This window comes from Vitis riparia, chromosome 17 (genome assembly GCF_004353265.1).
Source record: "Vitis riparia cultivar Riparia Gloire de Montpellier isolate 1030 chromosome 17, EGFV_Vit.rip_1.0, whole genome shotgun sequence".
NCBI lineage: Eukaryota > Viridiplantae > Streptophyta > Magnoliopsida > Vitales > Vitaceae > Vitis > Vitis riparia.
Genome location: NC_048447.1, coordinates 12808203 through 12825591, shown reverse-complemented (window position 1 = coordinate 12825591; position 17389 = coordinate 12808203). Strand labels below are relative to the sequence as shown.

The following is a 17389-nucleotide window of genomic DNA, read 5'->3' as shown; positions in this document are numbered from 1 at the left end:
AGAAACATCTTTCAGAATTTCATAAAATCGAATTTATATTAAAAGTGTTTCTTCAAAAGACACCTTATACAATTTTCATTTCCATAACGTAGTAAAAAATAAAAATAAAAATTGAATTTGTACTAAAAGATGTCACTTGTCTCATTTAATATAAATTCGATTTTGTTAAATTATACAAATGTATGTCTTTAAGATACATTTTTACTATAATTTCAATTTTTAAGAATTGTGGAAGGTATTTCATTTTTTTAGAGTAAATTCAATTTTTTTGAACGTCTATTATTGATATAAAAATTATGAAAGGTGTTTATTGAAGAAACACCTTTTAAGTTTAAATTTATTTTTTTTTTTTTAATTTGTAGCATGAAAAAAAATCCCCATTTTGTGTTTGTTTATTGTACATGGTGAACATGGGATAGTTTTCACCTAAAATGCAGAATTTAAAAAAAAAATCCATAAAGTAAACCAATTTTGAAAATAATGTCCAATCTAGTGCGTCTGTGTCACGTAGATTGCCACATCATAAAACCGTAGTCACCAATTATGGTTTTGAATTTTTTTAAATCGGTCAAAATCGTAGTTGGTAACCACGGTTTTGAATCCTTCATCCTTTTTCGTTCCTTTCCCAGTTAGCTTTCTTCTTTTCCCTGTTAGGTTTCTTACATTTAGGGTTTCGTCCTTCCCGTTGCATCCTAGGATCAAATTCAAAATTTGGAAGTCATTGGTCAGGTAAGATTTATGAGTTTTTCAGTTTATTGTAAATTTTAATTTTAATTTTTTGTAAATCTATTTGGTTTTCACGTTGTTGTTGTAGATGTGTTTGGTTTCTGTTTGGTAAAGATATGTTTGATTTGATTTGATTTTTTTATTTTGATTGCGAGCTTAGCAGAAAGAAAAAGGTTTTTTTAGTAAAGAAAATGGATATGGAATGAGGAGTCAACATGGATTTTTTTTTGTTAAAGATACGAAAAATGGAGGGGACCACTATAAAAAAACTCTAGAAATGAATAGATGAGCGATGATTTTTGTTATAGGAATAGAAAAAAATAGGAGTACTCCACTTTTCAAGGGCCAAATTTATCTTAAGCTAGAAGATTGAAGGTATGGGGTCGGTCTCTACATCATTCTCCAAATCCTCAAATAAAAAATAGTTAGCTGGAAGAAACTAGATATTCCCTTCCTCACACCATACTGACTATTTCAATTTGACCCCTCCACGAATTAAATTCTTAAATAAATTAACAACCAATTTGACCCCTTTATGAAGACAATTGTTTTCAGATAAGCCCCATTTGAACTTTGCCCTTTGCTTTTTGTTCTAATATGTGAGGAATGATATCTAAGAATGTGATATAAGTGAAAATAGGACCGTGCCCAAATAAATTTCCCAGATATTCAATAGTAGTTTCATTCACAATGCATTTTTTCCCAAGGTAGACTAGAACTCATTTTTTGTCATCTTTTATGAAATTTGCATCCTCCATCCTACATAACAATGTATTTTATTTGAGCAAGCTTTGTGTTAACAAAGTTGCACCTTTGCATCCAATTGTTGTGTATATCTTTTAGTCTACCTATCAAAAAAACAAAAAAATAAATAAAATAAAATTCTTTTAGCTTATTTATTTTTTGATAGGCATCATTTTAGCATATAAAATTGTTGTTTATGTTCCCTGTTTGCTTGTTGGAGTATGGTACATCATAAAGATATATTAAGTAGATTATTATTTCTTTCTAAATCAAATCTCTTCCCTAATCCAATCTTCCAAATGATGGGATATTATGTTGTAGTTGATTGCTCAATTAGTCCTTATGTATGTTTTAACTGATGATGATGGTGTCTCTTGTTACATATACGTAGACTTACTGTATTCATGTGTACTTAGCCGAGAAATTTTTAATGATCTAATTAGCACTATAATTATTTTGATATAAGTTATTCCATGATAGAGTCTATTGGTTATGTTAACGGAGATTGAAGATCATTACTATCTTGGTTTGGCTCCAGTAGAGCTTTCAATGCATGAGGTGGAGTTTGCCATTGAATAGAGCGAGTCCTACAAAACTACAATTCAGGATCTTTAACTTATGAAATTCATTAAAGAAAACAACATGATTGATACTTCTAAAATAAATTGATAGATATTGATGGAATGCTTTCTTCTTTTAGTAAGTGAATGTTATTTGAAGAGATAAGGCTGGAAGAGGCTAATACCAATGCTCATTTTGAATTTCTTCCACAATAATAGTAAAGTAGCGGTTTTAGGAAGTGGGAAAGTTTATTTCCTCCATAGAACTATCAAAAAGCCATTTGAGACTACTAGCAGCCATAATGAGAAGTTTGTTCAATAATTACGACCTTGACATGTAGGAGTTTTTTCGCCTAAGCCTTTCATTCTGGTAGAGTGTATTATCTTTGCAACTGCCTTCACATAGTATGCCAAGTGTTGGATGATACTGATGATGAATGTATAAGTTAATATATTACATTGCAACATTGGTGGATGATGTCACCTCTTATCTGCTTTGACATTGTCGAGTGGCATCGATCGAAGCAAGTGCTGCAAAAGTTTGGCCTCCAACAAGGGATACCTCCATCCTGTTCCATAGAGCGAGACCTCTATTCCGCAGATAGGTGAGGACGACATAAGTATGATTGGGGGGCATTCCATGCACAATATATTATCTTATGGGCTAGTCGTGCAGAGGGTATTGTGACGGTACCACCTATGGTGGGTGCTATGCAGTTTCATGATCCATATATGGAGTGGTACCGACGTATTACACGACGTTTGATCACACCCCCTCTCCATAGAGATCAAATGAGGTATCATAGTACAACAAAAACTACTCAGTTGTTGGTAAGATTTTTTTAATTTATAAATGGTTTATTAAATTATAATTAATTAAAAATCATCTTCGTTTGTTTAAATTTTATTTTATTTATTATTTTTTTTTATAGATTACTGGTATGATTGAGATTGCTAGTCAATCTGTTGGGCCTACTTCAAGTGCATTAGGCGACATTCATCGGATTGTTATTGATATTTTGCATGTTATTAGAGAGGACCATCGCATACATTATGTCTGTTAGTTGCCTACATCATCATACCCATCCATGAGACCACCTGTGTCAGCCACTATAATTAGGATGCGGCCTATTCGAGGCCAAGGGAGAGATAGTAGGAGAGATGATGGGCGAGCTGGTCGATAGCCTTGACGATCTATGCATCCACCCGAGACCATGTTAGCACCATCCACATCATCTACCCCATTTGCACCTGAGGCTTCCACACTTCCCCCTTCACCCCAACCTTCATCTTCACCTAGACTTTCTCCCTTATAGCATGTCGTATCAAATACCACTCTACCATCACCTGTATTTCCTCCCATAGAGGCCACTATACCTGATGTGATTACACCAGAGACTACCCCACTATTTATTAATCTACCATCACCTCTACCTTGTCTCAAGGAGACCACTACACCACATGTCACCTCACCATCATCACTTATATCTCCTCTCCTCGAGCCCACTATATCAGATGTTATTGCACTAGCTACCACTACAGTAGATGTCATTCTTCCATCTCCTATATCACATCTCCTAGATGCTACCATATCGGATATCACTGTACCTGAGATCGCCCCACCATCTGCCACCTTACCATCACCTATACCTCTTCCCATAGAGACTACCATGCATCATACCCTTACACATGTTACACAGTTAAATGTATGTCCACCTAGGAGATGTCGTGGTCCACGTAGACGTCAAGTCTTGCCTCCATCAGCTCCATCTCAACCTATACATACTAAGACATGACAGATTGCACAGATAGATTCCACAAAGACATCTCTGTATCATAGGTGTCCACAGAGAAAGAGGAAGACCCCATCATGTGGCACTCATTGAGGGGTGTTTTTTTGTTTTTTTGTTTATTTTCATTTGCATTATATTGTTAACTTTTTATTTTTTATTTTTTTTATGAACAAATTATTATATATTTAAATGAAAATATGATAAATTTTAAACTTAGATTAAACTTTTATATATATATATATATATATATATATATATATATATATATATACCACTTACATATAGCAATCCGACAATCTAAAATTTTGGTTTTAGGTTTAAATTTAAACTAATTATATTTATAACTAATTAGTTACAACAACACTATATTAATATTGAAAAAATAATGCATTAAAAAAATTTACAATTTTAACCTCCAATCAAAATAATTCTTAAAAAATTGAACATTCGCATAATTTAAAATTTGAACTTAAAAAATTGGTTTTAGGTTTAAATTTAAAGTTATGATCACCAACTACTATTTTGACTATTTTAAAAAAAATTCAAAAATCGTGATTACCAATTACAGTTTTCTGATGTGAATACCCTCATGAACAAGACACATATCACATTGAAAATTATTTTGAGAATAAAATTAATTTATGAATTTTTTGTTTTAAAGAAATCATTTTTACCCAAAACTCCCGTTAGTACCCAATAAGGAACATTTTTCTTATTCTCAATGAATTTACAAAAATATTCTATAAACATTTTCATCTATTTACCAAAACAGTTAAACTAAATAGTGAATTGATTGGAAAAACATAGATATTTTCTTTCTACAATTCTGTATTTTAAGAAGTAGAAAAACAAATTCTATTAAATTGAAATTTTAAGTTTAAAATTTTAAGCCTTTCCATTCCATTTTGATCCCATTTTGAAAGGAAAAAAATGGAGAAAAAAAATTATTTTTGTTGTATTTAAGTAATTTTTCAATTATTTACCTGTTTGAAGTCATATTAAATTTTGTACAAATGCATAATTGACTTCAATTTTTGCACAAAATTACAAAATAATATAATATTCTTCATTATGAGGGCATAAAATAGTATATTTATAACTAATTATATTTATATTGAGTATAGTGTCAAATATTTTAATAAAATTAAACATAAATATTTTTATATCAAATTAAAGACATCAATTATTTAATTTCATATATTACTATTCTTTAAATAATAATGTCCATTAAAGTTAAATATTTTTATTAAACCATTCACATATTTTTAATCAATATAAAATCAAAATAATATAATATTTTTATTTAAAAAAATTAAAGTTAAATATTTTAAATCAAACAACATAATTTTATATATATAAAATTAAAGTTAAAGTCGTAGTTGGTGACTACGGCTTTGACTATTTTTAAAACAGTCAAAACCGTAGTCACCAATCACCATTTTGACTGTTTTAAAAAAATAAAACCGTAGTTACCAACTACGGTTTTATGATATGGCAATCCACGTGGTACAAACGCACTAAATTGAGCATTATTTTCAAAATAGATTTACTTTATGAAATTAAAAAAAAAAAATGTGGCATTTTGGGTCAAAGCTCGAACATGGGAAGTCATCTATCATATAGGGTTCTATTTTCAATTTTGAAGTCATGTATCACATAGGGTACTATTTTCAATTTTGTTTACTGAACATGAGAGAGTTTTTTTGGTTTTTCAATGGCTCTATGGGATTTGATCCTTCCCATTTCAAAGTAGGTAATTTTTATTATGTCCAGTGCTTGGTTGTAAGTTATATACTGCCCTTTTGTGCTAAATGGGCAAAGGATGCATTTCCTCTGAAGAACCAGGAAAGTGCTAAAAGCCCAGGAACACAAGGAACCTGCTTGCTAGTTCTCTCCTGTGGTTTGAACAGGGATGAACTTGAAGTACCCAGTACTTCCTGTTGCCATGATATGATGGCAGTCGCATCGCATGTCTGAGGTTTTGTTGGGCCTTTTCTCAAAGGGGCATACCGTCCAAACTATCCATTTGGGAAGCAATTTGGTAGGGCTGGGGCTTTGGACGTGCTTGATGAAGTTGAATCGACTAGGTGTGTCCACGAAGCTCAGAAGCACGGCTTGGACGAGGGGTGAAACATCCTTTTCCTTTCTCACATATTCCAATCCTTGAACCTATCACCTAATGACAACATTCGAAAGTTGATTAAGAATATTTAGATAAAATTCTTTAACATAGACTTAAACTTTTCGAGCAGAATTGAAATCATTCTGGATAGACCCTTCATGTCCTTGAACAGAGGCATCCAAAATTTCATCTTGAATCAGGGCAAGCCTTGAAAAGATCAGAGCTGCTAATGAGGTTAGATAAGTAGGCATATGATAATGACAGGGCAAGTTGAAGAAATATTCAGGTCTGATTCCCTGTTCCCAAGCTAACCAAACCTCATTTATTATGAGCTTCAAAAGTGGTTGAAGAAGGAACATGTAGTAAATAGTTTGCTTTTGCTTAGATGATGGACAGGCCTGTTGGTCGAGCCTGTAAAGACGTGGCATAACGCCAACCACTTGGACGGTGCTCAAGTAAAGCACATGACATTTCACGTGCAAACAACATCAAAATCCATCCACATTATCCATGACCAATCTCAACCCTCAATCCTTCCAAATCCGACGGTCTTCACCCCCCTCATATCCCAAACCATATCGCCAATTATGTACTTATTCATCTCCTTCACTTTCCTCCTCCCCCACTGCCCGCCCAACTATGGCCTCCATTTCCCTCAAAACCTTCGTTGGACTCCGTCAGTCCTCATCGGACACTTACAATTCCGGCCATGTTTTCCCCGTCAAGCGTCTTCCTGCTCAACCCGCTTCCCGGGGTCTCCGCATTGTTGCTGGTAAGTTCAGCCCCAAGGTCACTGGCCGGAATCTTAGAGTCGCTGTCGTCGGAGGTGGTCCCGCCGGAGGGTCTGCTGCTGAGACACTGGCCAAGGGCGGCATCGAGACGTTCTTGATAGAGCGGAAGCTCGACAACTGCAAGCCTTGTGGCGGCGCCATACCTCTGTGCATGGTCGGAGAGTTCGATCTTCCTTTGGACATCATCGACCGGCGTGTCACCAAGATGAAGATGATCTCTCCCTCGAATGTCGCCGTCGACATCGGCCAAACGTTGAAGCCCCACGAGTACATCGGAATGGTTCGCCGCGAAGTGCTCGATTCCTATCTGCGGGAGCGCGCTTGCGCCTCCGGAGCCACCGTCATCAACGGTCTCTTCCTTAAGATGGACGCCCCCAAAGGCGCCACCGCCCCTTACGTCCTCCACTACACCGGCTACGACAGCAAGACCGGTGGAGTGGGCGAGCGGCGCACGTTGGAGGTGGACGCCGTCATCGGCGCTGACGGTGCCAACTCGCGGGTGGCGAAGTTCATCGGCGCCGGTGATTACGACTACGCGATTGCCTTTCAGGAGAGAATTAAAATCCCGGACGACAAAATGGTGTACTACGAGAATTTGGCTGAAATGTACGTCGGTGACGACGTGTCGCCGGACTTTTACGGGTGGGTGTTCCCGAAATGCGACCACGTAGCCGTAGGCACCGGCACGGTGACCCACAAATCAGACATTAAGAAGTTTCAGCTAGCTACTCGGCTAAGAGCCAAGGAGAAGATACTGGGTGGAAAGATCATCCGTGTGGAGGCCCACCCTATTCCTGAACACCCTCGCCCTCGCAGGTTTGTTTATAATGGCAACTATTTAATATACCATTTATAATCATTGCGTTCTCTATATCTATGTTGATACCTTGGGCTAGGAAGATGAAAATAAATAGAAATAAATATCAATTTGTATGATGAAAATTACAGACGAAAAAACAAAATGTGAGAGAAATCAGGGGAAAAACAAATTATTTTGAATGAAGAGGTGGGCTAAATTTGGATGATTTGGGAATAAGTTGAGAAATTTGTGATGATGCAGGTTAGCGGGGAGAGTTGCTCTGGTTGGAGATGCAGCAGGGTATGTCACCAAATGCTCCGGTGAAGGTATCTACTTTGCGGCAAAGAGTGGTAGAATGTGTGCAGAGGCGATAGTGGAGGGGTCAGAGAATGGGAAGAGGATGGTGGACGAGGGAGACCTAAGGAAGTATTTGGAGAAGTGGGATAAAACCTATTGGCCAACTTACAAGGTGTTGGATGTGCTGCAAAAGGTGTTCTATCGATCAAATCCAGCCAGGGAGGCCTTTGTGGAGATGTGCGCGGATGAGTATGTGCAGAAGATGACCTTTGACAGCTATTTGTATAAGAAGGTGGTACCCGGGAACCCATTGGAGGATTTGAAGCTGGCTGTGAATACTATCGGGAGCTTGGTGAGGGCCAATGCTCTTAGGAGGGAGATGGATAAGATAAGCGTATAAAAAGCATTCACTGTTTGCAGATGGATAGCTTGATTGTTTTTTTTTTTTTTTCTCACCTGTAAGTGAAGAATCTGTTTAAGATCGAGTAATATGCAGTGGGTATCTTATATCTGTTGACTAGGATTTCAGCAGTTACAAATTATCCATAATGGTATGAAAATTAAAGCATAGTGATTTATACCAATAGAATTCTTTGGACCATATGGCTTATGGAGATGCATTGGAGAAGGACCATAAAAATGGACTTCTTCCCCTCCCTTCCCACCAACTTAAATCTTTAATTCTGGAATAGGAAAAGAATTTGACTCAGATTCCTGGGTTTCTTACCTTCCTGACGGCTGGCACTAGAGGTTACAGCTGCTGCCTCCATATATTTTGGCAAATTTCCGAATCCCATTTTCCTCCGGTTCTGTCCTAACCAAACATCGGAGCAACCGCCCAAATATCCATATTTACCTGATTATATGGACAGAAAAGATGACCTGAGGGTAGGTGAACTGGTTTCACCAATTCGCAAAACCAACGATAGCCCATGATTCCAAGAAAGGCCATCCCTAGGGAGACAAAAACATGTACAGTAAACAACTCTTCAACTACAAAAGCCCTTGTTTTACAATTTTAATACTAAAGCGTCCCGCATAATCTTCAATGGCGTGTGGGATTGGATAAATTTTATAGCCGAACCCACCTATACTATTAGGGATAATTGGACCGTCAACCATTGTAATTTGAAACACAAGTAGTTGCAGTAGGTTTGAATCAGTAACGGTTGGTTCATCAAACTCCCTCTCTCAAAGCATGAGTCTTGCTAACATATATTGCCAACTTGTCTATAACTTTCATGTTGTTATAGCTCTCTATCCTGATTTAAACCAAGCCAAGTCTTCCACAAGCAATTGCAAAGCAAAATCTGGAGAGCTTGAAAAGCCTGTGTCTATAATGAAGTTGGCGGTGGCATGCACAATTATGGTTACGACCCTCTTAGGGGTAGCCATGGATGGATACGACTGCAAGGTCGTGCAGTTCATCTTTGGTGACTCCCTCTCAGACGTCGGGAACAATGACCGCCTCAGCAAGAGCCTTGCTCAAGCAAGCCTTCCATGGTATGGTATTGATTTCGGTAATGGCTTGCCAAACGGGAGGTTCTGTAATGGACGCACTGTTGCTGACATAATAGGTAATATTAACAACTATTCTTCGAATTATGAATACATGAACCAATATATGTAAGAATTTTCCCTTACAAAAGGGTGTCTGATGATTTTAACTTGTGTACCTCTTTGCATTCAGGTGATAGGACAGGTCTCCCAAGACCACCAGCTTTTCTCGATCCATCTTTAACAGAAGACATGATACTGGAAAATGGAGTGAACTATGCCTCTGGAGGTGGTGGGATTTTGAATGAAACCGGCAGCCTCTTTGTAAGTTGCAATAGCGAGCAGTTTTCCTGGTTGGTGTTTTTTGTGTTTGAGAATTAATAAGCACTTGGCTAGGTCTAAATTTAGATTTATGAGTCTATGACCTCTTGCAGATTCAAAGGTTTTCACTCTATAAACAGATTGGGTTGTTTCAAGGAACACAAGAGCTGATAAAAGCCAAAATTGGCAAAGAAGCAGCAGAAAATTTCTTTCAAAAATCACGGTATGTTGTTGCTTTAGGAAGCAATGACTTCATTAACAATTACTTGCTACCAGTTTACAATGATGGATGGAAGTACTCAGACGAGGGATTCATAAACTACTTAATGGAAACCCTTAAAAGACAGCTCACGGTAGACTCACTCTTACTGAATATTTCATTTTTAGTTTCTCCTTTGTTGAATGGATATGTAATTGAAGTATGTTTATGTATACATATATAGATATTGCACGGCTTGGGAGCGCGAGAGCTGATGGTGTTTGGATTGGGTCCCATGGGTTGTATCCCCCTTCAAAGGGTCTTAAGCACATCTGGGGAGTGCCAGGACAAAACAAACAAACTAGCTATCAGCTTCAATCAAGCTGGAAGTAAGATGCTGAAAGAGTTGTCAGGCAACCTTCCTAATGCCAGCTTCAAATTTGGAGATGCTTATGATGTCGTCGATGCTGTGATAACCAATCCACAAAAATATGGTTAGTAGACATGCTTGACCTCTTTTAACTCCAAATCCAATGTGAATATTCAGTAGGATCTGAGATGAAATGCATCATGCCCTTGAACTGAGGTTCCTTTTTGACTGCATTCAAAATTTTGTGCTTGCAGGATTCAATAATTCAGACTCCCCCTGTTGCTCATTTGGGAAGATCCGACCTGCTCTTACATGTGTCCCTGCATCGATTTTGTGTGAAGATAGAAGCAAGTATGTGTTTTGGGATGAGTATCACCCATCAGATAGTGCTAATGAGCTTATTGCAACTGAGCTCATCAGAAAATTTGGATTTTTGCCCGTCAATGCAACAAATGCTCCTTCCCCAGGGCCAGCAGTTGATGCTCCTTCCCCAGGGCTAGCAGTTGATGCTCCTTCCCCAGGGCTAGCAGTTGCTCCATCTCCAGAAGGATAATTCTTAAAACTTAATTTCTAAGTATCCATAAGAGAAACTATCTTCTTTGAATTCCTGTTGATTTGTTATCAGATAATAATAATTATTTGTATAAGGTTATGAATTTATTTGATGTTGTGTGTAAAGGAAAATGAGAGTGCACACATTTGAGACACCAGCTACAAGATTCTGATGCAATTTGTCATCTCCTTGGATTCATCTTCTTGTAGTTCCAGTCATAAGATATTAATTAAAAATATATTATGGCATTGCCATAGTCAATACAGATTCAATTTCACTCTGGTAATGACCATTCAAATCAAACATATCTGGTAGTTCAACCTATATCATGACCATTAAAATAAAACTTCTCCAGTGGTTCAACCTATATCATGACTATTAAATCAAACTTCTCCAGTGGGTCAACCTATATCATGACCATTAAAATCAAACTTCTCAGGTGGTTCTACGGTTCTACCTACATGGCCATTCAAATGAAGCTTTTCCAACTCAATTTCCAATGGTTAATGTCTCTACATGTAAATGTCAAATATGACTTATATTCAACTGTTGATCTTGCATAAAGAATTGGTCATTCGAAAGTGCTAGTAATATTAGAAAGTACTTTTGTAACGACTTACTTCCTTTTATATAGATATTGTTTGTTGTGAGTCCAATACATATTTATTGTCAAGAATTTCTCCCACTTTTCTGAGGTGGGATATCACAATTATCTCTTATATAAAGATAGACAAACATCTGTTATGGGTCAGATAAATAAGTTCCACACCAGGGTTAGGATCAGCTCTAATTCAGTATGTAACAACCTGTTCACTCTCATGTAGGCATTACTAGAACCTCACGGCTTTAAAACGTATCTACATAATTAAGAAAAAGTCATACATATACAGTGTTATGAACTTCTTCTGCTCAATATGTAAGCAGTGCATCTTCTGCACTTCTCGAAATATATGCAAGCTTTTGCTTAACAGATTCCTCAGCAAATTAATGAATTAGAAGAACAAAGTAATTTCCAGCTCTTATTTGGATGATCACCTCTCACATGATCCTCTCTGTAGTATGAGTAAGAATAGAATGAGAAAGATGCCAAAAGATATTATTCCTATACAAGCACACCTTCCTTGTCACCATTGGTTTCTGACATTTATCCTTTCCCATCCTTTTCCCTGCACTAAGGAAACCAATATACAAATCACTCCTGCTTGTGTAGTTGAAGCATCAATGACAAATAATAGCAGAAAAATCATAAATGCAGAATGCCCATACATGGCTCTAGATGATGTACAGGATAAGTCCAGAGATACCAATCCCCCATGAGTCTTAGGTGGAGTTGCTTCTGCCCAGAAAAGGACCCTTCAAGCTGAGTAACTGCTTCAATGAATCACTACTGAATACTTTTCACCCAATACTGTAAAAAAATTGGGGATAGTACATATTCATGAGATTATTTGCAATGAGGGTGGTTCTGCCTTTCTCCCATGCCCCACTGCATAATCAGCTCTTTGTTTTCCTTTTTTGTTCTTTAGCTTAAAAAAGGGAAAGAAAATATAACGAGTGAAAGGAAAAACATTAATGAAGGCAGCAAAATTAAATTGTCTCAGAAGTGGTGAAGAGAGCTGTTTTCTCACTTATTCATATCCCCATTGCTTCATTAATTAGATAGCCCCACCATTACAAACAGTAGAGGCTAAATTCTAGCAATGAGAGGGGGTCCCTAAGCTGATTTTATTAAAATTGACTAGCATCCTGTTCCCAAGGTATTCTTCATTTTCCTTTTGAGTATGTGGAGTGGTTGCCATATTTATTTCCATCTTTTGGGCTAACCATACATCTACATAGGAACTTACCTAACAATATTAATAAAGACACTTGAAGCCTTTCAACATCACTAAAATAAACACAAAATTCCGCTTCTGTGTTTTCTGTTTGGTATCAAACTTTTAAGGGTATTCATTTTTGTGAAATATTGCCAATTACAGTCAGTAGGTTAAGCCGCCTTCTAGACTTTCAAATGGCATTAAGAAAGTAGGTCAAGTTGCCCACTTTGTAAGTGGGCTATGACTTACGACTTCAGAAAGAAGAAAACAAGATTATATAAGTTGAGTTTTGGTGAATGAATGACTTCATGTATCATAACAAACTAGAGATACTGATGTCAATGTTGATTGTTTACTTCTTACCCAAAAAAAAAAAGACAAAAGGAAAAAGGAAAAATCTGTTACACCCATATCCCTTATGCATTATGAGAAACATTGATCCAGGATATGCTTTTTGAGAAATGAGGCTTTTTTTTTTAAGACATTTTCTTTTTTCCTTTCTCACTCAACCAACTACACTTTCAATGGACATATAATTGATAACAATCAAACAACTAAACCATGCATCTCTCCCTTCTAGATTTTGCTACTTCTTTCAATGGATTCTACTATTACCAGAATTTAAAAGAAAACAGGGCAAATGCCCAACAAAAGATCATAAAGGTCAGGCATGTCTATTCTATCATCATGTCATTAAGGTTTGAAGTTGTGGTTATGATGCAGAAAAATTATATCTCATTGAGTAATTCCTGGAGTGCTGCCATCTTAGTACCAAACATTGATTTGGTATGCTGCATTGAGGAAACTTTGTAATAAAGATATCAAACTTGAGCTTTAGCAGCCATGGTAATCTACCATATGCTATAAGTTTCGGAATTTTTGGGTCTAAACTGATATTAATGTTAGGTACGCTTTTACTATTTCAACCATTAAGTTATCGATATTGGTATATTACCATATCAAGAGAAATCCAATCCTTGTTTATAAAATTGGAATTAAGTTCAATGAGTTGAGGCATTTGGGGAGGAAGCCATCATTCCAACAAACTGAATAACCCAACAATTCTGTCAAAATAGATAAAAGTAAAAAAATCATGCACCCAAGCATGAAGGTGAACTTAAGTCATGACACAGCTGTGAAACCTTTTATGATGAGGCTACAAGTAATTGGTTTACTCTGTTGGAGGTATGGTACCTGTGCTATACCTCCAGAACAATAAAACAGGTAGATCTTCAAGACAAGAAAGTTTTAAACAATTTGCAGTCTGTTGTAACTTCCAAGCCAAACATGCACTGTTGGAAATGTTTTGAGGATCAGAATTAACATAGAAGAAAAGCTTCTTTGGGATTTTGTTGTGATGAATAACATGATACTAGGCCAAGCAAATCAGATTCTTTGGGATGAGAAAGTTTACAACCCATGTCCACAAAAATTCCTTGGTAACTCGTTTGGACAGCCTTTGCTTTTGAAAGAGCCTACTTGAAACAAAGCTTCATGCACCGAAACTGTAGTCGGTGGTGTCCAAATCAGATTCCAATTTCTTTTGATAGGGTGAGTTTTTTCAAATTTGTGTAGCCAAATTTTCTGCCTCTCCAAGTCATGCTAGACCTTGTTTAAAATAGCATTTGAAATGGGTGTTTGTTGTGTGTTTCATCAAAGAATGTGCTTCCCAAGTTCTTTTTTCTCTTATACTAACAGATGGGTGCCTGCAGATGCTATAGAAAAGTAGAAAACAAAACAATATTATCATCCCATGGCCCATGGGACTTCCAATAGACCCCAAGGCTCCAAAGTGGAAATTTGTAACAAAGTGGTTGCTGCTACCTAACAATCCACTTCCTCCACTCAACATAAACTATGTTTGAGATATTTACAAAAACTTTTAAGCGGTTCACCTAACAGGATCTTGTGTCAATGAACAATAGATTTAAAAAAACTAAGATTAGTTTGGTTGTCCAACACCTACCTGCGGAAAGGAACTGCTTTATTTTATTTCTCCACACTCTTTCCAAAACAAAGCCAAGTCAAGCAAGAAACAAGCAATTCCTAGTTAAAGGCCACCAGAATTTTGCCGTGTCCAAGAAACTTAGCAATTAAGGCAGAGTTCTTTTTTCTCTTTCCCTGTTTTCCTTTCTTTTTTGAGTAATCCATGGCAGATCCTAAGGGTGGGAACACATCTTTAGCAGTTGCAACAGCCACAAAGCATACCAAGAAAGAAAGCTGTATATGCATGCATGCAAACTTGCAACACAAGAAAAATAAGACTTATCACAGAAAAGATAGAAGGTAGGATTCTAAAACTTGAAACCAAAACCGACTAGAAGTTTGAAATTTACTTCATAATCAAGAAATACCAAGAACAAAGGGGTTTTACCCATACAAGAAAGTTACATGGCAAATTAACCACTGTAGAATAAGGGGTGCTTCTGATCCTGCTGGTTCTGCATCAAACAGGAACTATCTCAGGACAACACGGAACCCCATCATGGATGTAGATGTAGGACAGGATACACAAACAAACATGATTTGATTTGGAATCTTGGATTCCTCCATAACATAACAAACAGCTATGGTGGAAACGAATAGTTGAACTCTAAACTCCTAAATACGAACAACTAAGGTGCAAAATCATGTTTATGACCATTCTTAACATGATACCAGATTACCCAGAAACATAATTACTATCTAGAAAAACTAAGAATCCATAAACCTCTTCCTAGTGGGGGGTTGGAGTGTGGCGGTTGTTAGCCCCTGATCCTGGATAATCATTCAGCTCCGCATCCATCCTTGCTCTAATGTTTTGTTCCTCCCAAATTTTCTCCATGTTGTTCTGTAAATTAAAAGGAAAAATATGCATTTAGCGTATGAAAATATCATGGATCGATTTTGCATTAGATTTGTAGCATCAAGTTTGTATAGTACCAGGAAGGAAACCTCTGAAACTTGATGACCTTGATGATATCCATGCATCCTTCTGGTTCCTGAAAATATAAAGATCATCAGAAAGAAGAAGAAGAAGAAGAAGAAAACAAGAAGGATTAGAAGAGATGGGGGAGGTTTAGAATATTTACTTGCAACTGGGACAGCATTCACACAGATAAGGTAAGAAAAACCCAATAAAATCACAAGTAAGCGGAGGTTGCTCGCCATTCTGATAGCACTCTTTCTTGGTGACAAATAATGTGAATGTTGTTTCTATTAAAGCAACTGCTGCATTTATACATGTTTACAATGAATTTGGGGTGTTGGGGATGCAGTCATATCACCTAAGTCAAAAAAGGTGATGGTAACAGGACACCTTGTGGAGGCTTGTCTACGCGTTTCCATTGTGAATCATAGATAAGAAGCCAAAATGCAGTGAGGCCCTGAGATTAGCTGAGTGGGGGATATCATGAGAAATTTATTAAGTCAAGATGGTAAGAAAAAGATGAATACACTATGCAAGTGGAGGGTGACAAAAGATTGCTCTGGCATTAGTCAAGGCCTAGTGGAATATATCATTAGATTTGAAGGATTTCAATGGTATGTATTGAAACAGGCATGCAAGGCTAATAGCAGCGAGTCAGCGACAAGATAACTCACAAATAGAAGATCTGTTCTTTGAATGAATTTCAATCCCATATTGATTAGAAAGTGGGGTTGGAGAAGAAAAAACCATGAGGTAGGGATTGTGCCAAGTAGATAGGACATCGATTACGCTATGAGCAGATGTTCTATGTGATGAGCTTTTAATTTCCAAGCAAGACCAAAATGTCAAATTTTCACATCATTTTTGGCTGCTGCTGAGGTAATATAAGTTGGAAAATTGATATCATTCATTGAAACCCTCAGTCCTAATTAATTCTAATTGATGGAGAAATGCAAAAACAGAAACAGCCGTCCATATAAATAAATCATATATAGCACATGCAGCCACTCATATACAGGATGTGAAAGCATTCTAAAGCTGTGGAAATTTACGTGCATTAGGACAAAAACATTCCTATTGGCATATGTTTCTTTCTTTTCAAAGTCAATGAGGAACTTCCATTAAATCCGAAAACACTGAATTTCACCCTAAAATTCGGAATTGTCCACTGGCCATTATCATTCCATTCATGAACTTTTCCTGCTGCAATGTTTCTTTCTCCTCCTCCTTTCTTTCTTTCTTAGTTCTTTTGTTAAGAATGTTCTGTTCTAAAAATTAGATGGTTTGGCAGCAATCTTTTCTAATGATTAGGTTAGCTCTTTTGACTAAGGGAGATCATCAAAGTCTATAAGTTGATGATCAACTCTATGTTGAACTAAGTATGAGGCTATGGAGCAAACAACTTTACTAAGCCATGACCAAAAGTTTGTCTAAGTGTGAATAACCCAAAAGCTGAAAATTAGTGTCTTACAGATATAAATGGTTGATAAAGTAATAAAGTTAAAGCACCAAGTAAAAGAGAAAGGTCCAACCTGATTTTAGTGCTTCTCCACTACTTTCCATGATTCATTATAACATTTTGGAAGAAACTTTAGAAAAGTGATCAAAATTCATAGGTAGGTCATGAGAGTTAACGGTACACGTGTTGGCTTTCTCTGTTCTGAGAAAGAGCAAGGAGAAGGAAAGGAAAGTGCTTTCCAAGAACCTCCTGCCTAAATTTCTTAAGTTTTTAAATGCTTTCCAAGGCATGTTTCAACTATCTTCTTTTTCCTCGTTCTTTCCTGGAACTTTCAGTGGTAAAATTCTCAATGTTCACATGGAAAAATTACTAACTTTCCTGACAATGGTTGAATCCAACGCAATGATGACCTCTTTGAAATAACTAAGAATTG

At 36.7% G+C, this 17389-nt stretch overlaps 3 protein-coding genes across 5 annotated transcripts; 2 read left to right on the top strand and 1 right to left on the bottom strand.

Moving 5' to 3' along the window:
• The first annotated feature begins 6557 nt into the window (after nt 1-6557).
• Nucleotides 6558-8367, top strand: LOC117904575 (geranylgeranyl diphosphate reductase, chloroplastic). Its single transcript, XM_034817253.1, has 2 exons — nt 6558-7552; nt 7797-8367. Exons 1-2 carry the CDS (start codon nt 6585-6587, stop codon nt 8230-8232), a joined length of 1404 nt encoding a protein of 467 aa, XP_034673144.1. The 5' UTR covers nt 6558-6584; the 3' UTR covers nt 8233-8367.
• A 152-nt stretch (nt 8368-8519) lies between these two features.
• Nucleotides 8520-11033, top strand: LOC117904576 (GDSL esterase/lipase At1g74460). The gene is made up of 5 exons (XM_034817254.1): nt 8520-9409; nt 9523-9653; nt 9764-10003; nt 10094-10343; nt 10474-11033. The coding sequence occupies exons 1-5, from the start codon at nt 9031-9033 to the stop codon at nt 10770-10772; spliced, it is 1299 nt and encodes a 432-aa protein (XP_034673145.1). The 5' UTR covers nt 8520-9030; the 3' UTR covers nt 10773-11033.
• Nucleotides 11034-11616: 583 nt separating this feature from the next.
• LOC117903932 lies at nt 11617-16039 on the bottom strand. Of its 3 annotated transcripts, none has more exons than XR_004649545.1 (4): nt 15661-16039; nt 15512-15570; nt 12039-15419; nt 11617-11943 (listed from the first exon to the last, which is right to left on the bottom strand). XR_004649545.1 is itself a non-coding variant. In XM_034816441.1 (3 exons), exons 1-3 carry the CDS (start codon nt 15737-15739, stop codon nt 15306-15308), a joined length of 252 nt encoding a protein of 83 aa, XP_034672332.1. In that variant the 5' UTR covers nt 15740-15794; the 3' UTR covers nt 14882-15305. The 3 variants fall into 3 exon arrangements, 1 of the variants encoding a protein (XP_034672332.1); XR_004649546.1 differs by having other exon boundaries at nt 11617-11938; XM_034816441.1 differs by lacking the exon at nt 11617-11943 and having other exon boundaries at nt 14882-15419; nt 15661-15794.
• Between the last annotated feature and the right edge of the window lie 1350 nt (nt 16040-17389).